The sequence below is a fragment of the Solea solea genome, chromosome 4 (genome assembly GCF_958295425.1).
Source record: "Solea solea chromosome 4, fSolSol10.1, whole genome shotgun sequence".
Classification (NCBI taxonomy): Eukaryota; Metazoa; Chordata; class Actinopteri; order Pleuronectiformes; family Soleidae; genus Solea; species Solea solea.
In genome coordinates, this window is record NC_081137.1 from 1,860,693 (window position 1) to 1,870,459 (window position 9,767).

The window sequence follows — 9,767 nt, forward strand, 5'->3', positions numbered from 1 at the left end:
AAAGTTATCCTGGGGAAAACGATTCTGTGAACAAACCTTTTTAAATGAACTGATTCTAATGATTCAGTTACACCCAAAACATCTGATTCACAGGTCAATAGATTGTTTGTGTGTTTGTGTCACGTCTGACACAGTCACTGAACTGAAATACCGCTGAACGGGTCGCGATTCGGCTCACGATCGCCAAAGTTGCTCTGCTGCTGGAAAACGCGTCTGCTGCTTTTCCAGACTCCGCAGACATGAAAACAACCTTCTTTTTTTGTCTTAAACTCCGTTCAAACCTGTTTCCATTGTTAGTCAAACCCACTGAGGGTGAAGCGTCGCTGTTCCAGGACAACGCCAGCTGCACACTTCAGCTGATTTACTGTACTTGGCGAACGCAGCGCCAGTGACTCAGAGCAGAGTGCGGGGAAGAGCAGTCACAAGGCTACACACACACACACACACACACACACGGATCTGCTGCTGCTTTCCACTTAGGGTCTCACACTTGGTATGATTTATGTGCGTCTGTAACAGAAATTAAGAGCCCGCGCTGAGGTGAGGTCACGTGACATATACGGTGTGTTGACGCTCTGACCCGTGAGTCGTTCATTTGACATTTAAGCACTCGTAAATCTAAAACCTCGCCCGTCTGAGCGTTTACTTTTGATGATATCTGCACTCAGGGTGGCACGATTCCACGATTTTGTGCGCGATACCCGATATCACAAACACTGCCGATATCATTTAACACCTTGAAGCTGTTGACGACACATTTGTGCTATTTCAAAGACAAATATTCTCCCAAACGAGGAACAAATATTCTTCTCCCATAAAGACGAAATAAACAGCCCACAACATGACTCAGCTAAAATGCTGTAGCTGCTTCTTATTGACATTTTTAGTTGGTTATCCTTGTTTATACTTGTAATGTGAAGGGTACACAACAAAAGAATGATAGCTGTGTTGTGTTGTGTTGTGTTGTGTTGTGTTGTGTTGTTGGACCTGGCGGAGAATGGTCACTTCTGGGCGACAACGGGAATGGAACGACAAAGAAACAAAGAAACAAGAAAAACCACAGCATTTTTTTTTTAAATCGCTTAATCGTCACTTCAGCCTGGTAATGTGGACGCAGCCATGTTTCTGACATTTATGGCATATTGACTTGAAACGGAGGCTTCATCCACGTGTGTTTGATAATTATCGTCATTAATATTATGCTATAATTAAAGATATCGGTGTAATTGTATATCAACAATCTCTGCTGCTGCCTGTATCAATGACATTGTTGTACTATGAACATGTCATAACTCATTCATCGATGTCTTGCTCCTGGTGTCTCCCCCACCCACCTCTCCTCTGTCCCCACATTTTTCCTTTCACCACAACCTGTCTCGGCAGACCGCCGCACATCTTTGAGTCTGGTCCTGTCAACTGTTGGGTTTCTGCTTCACCGTGTACAGAGCCTTGAGATAATGTATGTTGTGATTTGGTGCTACACAAATAAAGTTGAATTGAATTGAAACAAACTCGACACTCAGCTGTGAAGGGAAAGTGAAACTAGTACATTTACAAGCACAGCTTCATCCAGCTAAGGCCATAGTCTGACTAAGACAGGCAACCGGACAAGGTGCAGAGTCTGAGAAGAAAATCTGTGTCTTATTGGGTGTGTACGTGTGACTCCGCCTTCGTAGGTGGTGCTATATCTTTCTATAAGCTAGTGCGCATTGAATCGGTTTCCTGTTGACCTTCACTCCGACTCCAGTCTGACTGAGTGTACACATGCAGGAGTAATCGGACTATGAATCGCATTATCCAAGTGTTAGTCCAACTAAGACTACCTCGATTTGACATTAAGAAAACTGAATTATTGTCTTAGTCTGACTAATGTAAGCACACTAGCTAATTTCTTGTTACATTCAGAAATGAAGAAAACAACCAGGACAACTTCCTGTTTACACTGACACACAAACACAATCAGTGGACCTTAAAGGTCATGTGATGTCAGTGTGGACGCTGATTGCTTCTGTCTGAACGCACAGTCGTGTGGATGGAGACACACACACACACACACACACACACGCTGCTGAAGTGTGGACTCATTTAAAGGCACAAAGAGGAAGCAGCGGAACCTTTAAAGAGTAGCTGGAGGCGCTGCACATGGCTGTGTGTGTGTGTGTGTACCTGGTATTCCTTATGTTGTGGGGACCTACACTCACATGGTGGGGACTCAATCAAGTCCCCGTAACATGTATTATTACATTTTAAGGTGAAGACATGTTTGAAAGTTAAACTGAGGTTAGGGTAAGGTTAAGGTCAGGGGTCAGGGTTAGGGATAGGTCAGTAGTAGTTATGGTTAAGGTTAGAGTAAGTCTCCAGGAACTTAATGTGTGTGTGTGTGCTACCACTTCCGGACCTTTTCTGGCATAAACGGTGACCTTGTCAGGACCACTATAGTCCTCATGGAGACCAGAACCTGGATCCTGCGTTAGGGTTTTAATGTGTGTGTGCATGCATGTGTGCATGTGTGTGTGTCCATGCCACAGGGACAAAAAAAAGAGGCCGCTGGCCCTTTAAATACTAAGATGGTGTCCTACAAGCTGCAGTTTTTGTGCCTCTTCCGTTTCCTCTCTCTCTCTCTCGAGCTCTCTCTCTCTCAAAAAAGATCACAGAGCATTTACAAGTGAACCCGAACCGACCTCACACACACACACACACACACACACTATATATGTGTGTGTGAGAGAGAGAGAGAGAGACAGAGAGGGAGGGAGGAGAGAGGTTGTATCCGTGTCTGATCTTCTTGTGTCAATGTTACAAACGCGGTGAGGTCGCTGTTGCAAAACTCTTCCAAATAAACACACACACACACACGCACACACACAAGCACGCGCGCGCACAGGTTGAGCTGACAGTTGCAGCCCCTCCGCTCATGTGCACCTACACAGGTACACCTCTCTCTCTCTCTCTCTCTCTCTCTCTCTCTCTCCTCCCTCCTTCACTTACTTTCTTGTTGCGGCTCTCCGTGCTTGTGTTGTGCATCTCGGTTGCCGGAGCTGTGCAGCAGCAGCAGGAGCAGGAGCAGTGGTGGAGGAGGTGGAGGTGCACGAGGGTGGAGCAGCAGCAGCAGTGGATCTGTACAGAGAGGAGAAGGTGGAGGAGGAGGAGGAGGAGGGTGGAGGACTAGTTTCCCACCTTTACAGTCACTGTTCCAGGATCTTCTTTTTTTCAGTTCATGTCCGCAGCGTCGAAGGGAAATAAAGAAACCTTTTGTGTGTGTGTGTGTGTTGTTGCCTCAGTCTCTGTGAATCTCCTTCTCTCTCTCTCTCTCTGTCTCTTTCTCTGTATATGTGTGTGTATATGTGTGAGTGAGTGTGTGTGTGAGTGTGTTGTTGCCGTGTATTGAAGGGCTGGGCTCTCTCTCTCTGCCTGTTCCTCCTCCGCCTCTCCCTGCTTGTGACCCCACCCTGCGTCCCCACCCCTCATCTCTCTGTCAGTCAGGAGCTGCGCAGCCCTGCAGAGAAGAAGAAGAGAGGAGGAGTGGAAGAAGAAGAAGAAGAAGAGGAGGCCCGACACTGGCTGCAGGCATGAGGAGGAAGGAGAAGAAGCAGCTCCATACATGCATGATTATTCCTTATATTCCACCTCCGTACATTCATGCTGCTGCTGCAGCTGCAGCTGAGAACAGCAGGCACCCATGTCACCTTACTGACGTCATCCAGCAGGCTAATTGAGGACACTAAGGCTGGGTGGGGAGGGTGGGAGCGATTTAGACCAGTGCACACACTCAGTGTGCAGCAATGTGTTTTATAAAGAAGAGAGAAAGAGGAGGAGATGGAAAAACAACCACACCTTTATAATAAAGATGGAGCAATTATTTATACTTAACGTGATCTTTCAAAGGAGGAAATGTCACAGAGAATGACAAGGAACAATAATAATATTATTGTAATGATCTATGTCTTGTTTTATATAAAAGAGGGAGGGAAGAGGATATGGTAAACAACCACACCTTTATAATAAAGATGTGGCAATTATTCATATTAAACATGATATTTCAAAGGAGAACATGGTTATTTATATGTCACAGAGAATGAAAAGGAAAATTATTATTATTTTTAAATCAAATATATTATATATACTTAGTAGAGGTATGTTGTAATTATCTGTCTATAACACTGTGAAGGTGGAAAACAACCACACCTTTGTATTAAAGCTGTTTATACATATATATGTATAGATATACACGTATGTGTGCATATATATATACATATACATATAAACTTAATAATCATAATCAAAGGAGAAAAAAGAGTATTTATTTGTCTCAAATAATAGAATTACAATAAAGATGTGGTAATTATTCATAATTAAAGTTCATATTTTCAAAGGAAAACAAGATTATTTATATGTCACAAAGAACAGAAGTGAAAATAATAAGAGAAGAAAGGCAAAAGATGAAATATATAAACAACCACACCTTTGTAATAAAGCTATAATAAAGCTTATACATTCTGATTGACAGAAACAAATAGCATTATTTGTCACAGAGAATAAAAATATAAATAATTCAATAAGAAAGGCAAAAAAGAGAGAAAAATATATATATATTCTAGATGTCCATAACACTGTCACACCTCTATGTTCCTGCTTTATATACAAGAGGGAAGGAAAACAACCAGCATTGCATTGTAAGGGTCATTATATTTCAAAATAGAACAAGAGTATTTAATTGTCACAAACAATCGAAAAGGAAACAATTAAAATAAGAAAACCAAAGCTATACTAAATATATTATACTATACATATTAAATTAAATATATTATATAGATATATTGTAACTACCTATCCATCTGTAACACTGTCACACCTCTAATTTTCTGAAATAAATATGAAAGTTTATAATTTAAATAAAAAAAATAAATAAGATATAAGAATAAATTAGATACAATAGCTAAAAACAACATAACGTCGATTTTTCCTTCTATTTCTGCACTAAATACAACACACGTGCCTCCATTTTGTCTCTCAGTACGTTTTAAAACCAAAGTGTGTCGTATTTTTATTTATTTTATTAAGTGAATGTATTTTAATCGTGTTTTTTCTCCTGAATTAACCATCCGTCAAAGGTTGAGCTTCATTAATTGTGGCTCATGCCTGAGATCCTGAACGACATTTCCCATGATCCCTCCCGTCGGAACCGGAAATACAAAGCGGAAGCATGCGAAGGTAAACAAATCTTTAAGCTAGCGCATTGACACGCTATTAAAGGTATAAATGAAATATAATACGTTAACAACATGGGTTTATTTTGAGACACGTTTTAAGCTGTCGTAAAATATGAGTTGAAAGTTTTACTATATCGTTTACTTGGGTGACGTAAGGCATCGCTGTTGTCATGGAGATAGCTGTAGAAGCTAAGCTAATAGCGGCTGCTCTCTGTAGCTTAGCTTTACGTTTGAATTAAGTCACGTTTTTCGTCACAAAACAAGTCAAACTAGACGTTTTTTCGCTTATTTATTAACCTAACGTCATACAGACATGATTGTCTGTTGTCCATTTGCTATAAATGATCGAAAACATCGTGCTGTTGGTCATACAATATCAATAAATACGATAATGTTACATATCTTAGCCTTTAATTCTTAGAATCAATCCATGTGAAGGTTAGGAGCCATTAATTTGAACAATGCAACTTATTTATAAGATTACTGCACATGTAACAGGTTTGAAGGTAAATGAATGCAGAGTTTAAAACAATAAATATCATAAAAACATCTCAATAACTCAATCATTTTATTTTCCACCTTTCCTTTCTTCACTTTAGACAAGTAGGTTATTATCACATCACTTATTCACTTAATCACTTAATCCACTTATATTTGGCTATTGATTATTTCATTGTAATTCCCTTGCTATTGGTCTCTATTGGTTTGTCTTTGCTTTGTGTGATTGTGAACTGAATGTTTTTCTGTGTTTATACCCTTTATGTGGCCGAAAAAACAACAATTATGTTGTAGATTCAAGTGGCAATTTTTCTCTTTTTTGACACCTTAAAGACCAAATGAGAGACATGTTTTTTACTTTTGTCTGTTAGTTGTGGTTTAAAAAAATGACAGAATGCTGTTATACTGTTCGTGCCCTTTTCCCCCTCTTATATTAAATATTACAATATGGCATCTGACGTTTCTCTGTGTTAAATTGGTCAGAGTGAGCCGACAGGCCTGCGAGGATGGTCCACTGCTGGAGGAGCAGGAGACGGAGGGTCAGCGGCAGCTGCACAGCCTCCTGCTGCAGCAGCTTCACACTGATGTTGACATCGAGCGGTGAGAATCCATATACACACACTCATCACATGCACATCAAGTCGTAATAAAATGGCTGCAATCTCACTTTGGAGTGACCTCTGTGTTTCAGATGTGTGGCCAAAAAGCAGTGCTTCGCCCCGGCGGCACTCTATCGGCCGTTTGGCGATCAGGCGGCTGGCGTGAGGAGCTTGTCCCAGTTCCAGGCCCTGCAGGACGGGGAGAAGGAGCTGGCCAGCCTGCGGGAGCTGGGCCTCACTGAGGCAGAGATCCAGCTGTGGCGGAGCAGAGACGCACCAGAGGCTGGGGAAAAGGTAAAAACCTGCTGAACACAAGGAGGTTTATATTTCTCCTCAAGATTGCTGTTGATTCCTTGAAGTGATAATTTGGTTGGCTGCCAGCACGGAAAAACATATTTTAGCCAGTTAATTAAAGACTTGCCAAATAAAATACACATGTTCTTAAATCTATTATATCTGTAGAATATTTTCACTGCTTTATTTCACTGTTAAACAACCTTTTCTGACCAGAAACTGAAGTTTGGAAACTGCTTTCTCTCCTGAACCGAAGTCCTGAAAGTTTGTGTCCCTGAGATGAATCTGAAGGATGATTTTCAAACACACAAGCTACAAAATAACCGGATTGAACTTGAATGATGGAGACAACACTGGATCATAACTGCTGTGTGCCATGATGTGAGATTGTTGATTTTATCTATGGACTTTGGTGCAGGAGAGTGTGAGAGTTTTCACTGTGACACAAATCAGGAAAGGCTGTTTAATGGAGAGTGAAAGTAGTGAACATATTCCAAAGATGTCTTCAACTGAAGGAGGTGTTGATTTAAGGGGCTAAAAAACAGCTTTTTATGGTGTATCGGTGTCAGAACCTCCTAAAACACAACTAAAAACACGTCACTCTTCACATAAATCTCACTCAGCAAACACACATTTGACCCCTGACGTTGTGTCCACACAGTCGCATGGTGTGTGCGCAGCTCCGGCAGCGAAGCAGCAGCGCCTGCAGGTGATCAGAGACAAGATTGACGCCAGAGACGAACTCCTGTCCCGCCCCCAGCGCTTTGCCGCCAGCCAGCCGCTGTCACGTCGGGAGATGGAGATCGAACGAGCGCTGTTCCAGGGGAACGACCGCCTGGGTTTCCTCACCGCGCTTTACCATCGAGGTACAGAGAGTTATACAGAGTCTGCAGGTTGCATCAAAACCGTGTTATTTCTACTCATGAGACAAAAACATCTACATCTTAACACATACAACCAGATTTGTGACTCCAAAGTTGTTCAGAGTTACTTTAAAATCGTCCAGTGAGACCAGCAGATCTTTACGATGATTTTTTTTTTTTTATGAAGAAACAAAGTGGAGAAACGAGCTGCTTCCAGTAAATGATTATCTTTAATTAAAGCAGCTTTAAAAGTCAAACGGCAGATTAGACGTGATAAAGGGAAGACATAGAATGGCGTTGTTCATAATTAAAGTCTTTAAATTACAATCTCCACTCATTTAAATTTAATTGAAACCTTTAAATCATAATGAAGTTGGTTTAAACTTCAATTTAAGAAGGTTTATGTTTTAAATCAAAGGCACCAATTTGCATTTTTGCTTCAAGATGCTGCGGGAACAAGATGGGGATTCTTCTTTGTCAGAAGAAGCTACACATAAAATTTAGTTTGAATAAATGTTTGTTTATTAACTGATTCAAATAGATATTATGTGTTAGAGATGTGGCTGTAAATTAGTTGTTACAGGGTGCACAAATTTTGCTTTTGTCATGATTCATGTTGTGTTTGGGGCACAGTTTGCCATCTTTAAAAAGTTGGTTCTCAAATAGAAACTTTGAGGAACACCGGTGTATCATGCATGTGGAAAAACCACGATAGATGACAAGTTTAAAGCCCTATTTAAATCTTCCATATCAGTAATCCTTCCTGGCTGATGTCAGTAAAGGTTACGGTGACCGGTTTACCATGGGTTAAAATGACCCCAGCTAATGCTTATCCCGTGCGAAGAGACCAGCAGGAAATAATGTGCAATAATATTCCGTCGCATCCTGTTTACAAGTCGTTTCCTGCGGATTTTCAAGCATGAAGAAGTGTTAAATTTTGCACTTGGCGGCCGGAAAAACCTGCGGCAAACCTCGGATGTTTTTCGGCAAACGACGAAACACCATTCTGAACAAAAAGAAGGTGGAAAGCACTTGTCAGAAGGAACGGACTTCTGAATGCTTTAGGTAAGTGCCTATAGTTTCATAAGCACCTCACTATCTCGCAGGCCGAGCTCATGTGTGGCTCATAAAACCCTGTGTCCTCTGGTAAAAAGACATTTCTCCACCTATCCATTTAAAACTAATCGCGTCATAATATTGCTGTAGGCAGTAAGTAAGTAATAAGTGTCTATTGCAGCTTTAAAAAGGTAAAGTAGAAGAAATGGATGGAATGATGTTGTGTTCTTCTCCACAGATGAGGATAATCAGAGCAGCCAGCAGGGGGCAGCGTCCTCCAACCCGTTGGACAATCTGTACAGAGACGTTCTCGGTGAGGAGAGACTTCAAACGTCACGACAGGAAGAAACACCTGAAACATCATCATCATCATTACGTACGTCAACACACAGGACTGAGGACACGACAGAGTGGCAGTCAGCCCCGAGTGACACGGACACGTCACAGCCGGCCGCTCCAACCAAAGTAGAGATAAATCAGCCAATCGGCAGCCTGCGCGGAGCAGCGAGGGCGGGGTCAGAGGAGCCGTTCACGCTCAGAGGGGAGATCGAGACGATCACTGACGAGGAAATCCGGCAAAATCGCGATTCTGACGACGCGATACGGAACATCCCAAGGTTCCGGAATTACCAGGCAGGGAAACCCTCCAAGGTGAGGAACGACAGCGCCCCCTGGAGTCTACGTTGCCTTTAAAAAAGTGTCACTTCTCCCAAATTTGCCGAAAACATGTGTGACTTTCGAGATTTTTCCAAATTTAACGTTGTCCTTGTGCAGGTGCTGTGCGTGAAGAACCTGAGTGCGCAGGCCTCAGTGGCCCAGCTGGTGGCGCTTTTCTCCAGGTTTGAGCCGGTGAACGGGCCCCCAGTCGTTTACCGTCTGCTGACCGGACGACTGAAGGGTCAGGCCTTCGTCACTCTGCCCGGTGAGAAACAGCGCCACCGCCTGTGAGACCGGGGAAACTGCTGCGATGTCATTCACTCTCTTCTCTGTTGTTATTATTATTGTTAAACTTATTTATTTTCCCCCTTCGACAGATACAGAAACGGCCCAGAATGCCTTGTGGTTGATCCACGGATACCGGTTGCTAGGGAAACCTCTGGTGGTAGAGTTTGGCCGTGAGCGACAGGAAGTGGAGAAAGTGAAGGAGACAAAATAAATGCACAAAACAAACAAAAACGACATGTTTCATCATGAAAAACAACGTGGATCATGGATGTGATTTTTAGGTTATTTATTTTTTTATGAAT

The 9,767-nt window shown here is 42.1% G+C and overlaps 2 protein-coding genes across 3 annotated transcripts in view; one reads left to right on the forward strand and one right to left on the reverse strand.

The window, feature by feature from the left end:
- klf8 (Kruppel like factor 8) overlaps positions 1-3,402 on the reverse strand; it is a 64,372-nt gene extending 60,970 nt beyond the window's left edge. Inside the window, exon 1 of one of the 2 annotated variants that reach the window (XM_058626915.1) lies at positions 2,989-3,402. In XM_058626915.1, the coding sequence (XP_058482898.1) occupies positions 2,989-3,024 (36 nt within the window). In that variant the 5' untranslated portion in view covers positions 3,025-3,402. The remainder of the gene's footprint in view (positions 1-2,988) is intronic. The other variant, XM_058626914.1, reaches the window with a different exon arrangement.
- Positions 3,403-5,086: 1,684 nt separating this feature from the next.
- Positions 5,087-9,767, forward strand: rbm41 (RNA binding motif protein 41). Its single transcript, XM_058627540.1, has 7 exons — positions 5,087-5,211; positions 6,192-6,308; positions 6,400-6,601; positions 7,263-7,467; positions 8,759-9,171; positions 9,295-9,442; positions 9,555-9,767. The coding sequence occupies exons 1-7, from the start codon at positions 5,204-5,206 to the stop codon at positions 9,674-9,676; spliced, it is 1,215 nt and encodes a 404-aa protein (XP_058483523.1). The 5' UTR covers positions 5,087-5,203; the 3' UTR covers positions 9,677-9,767.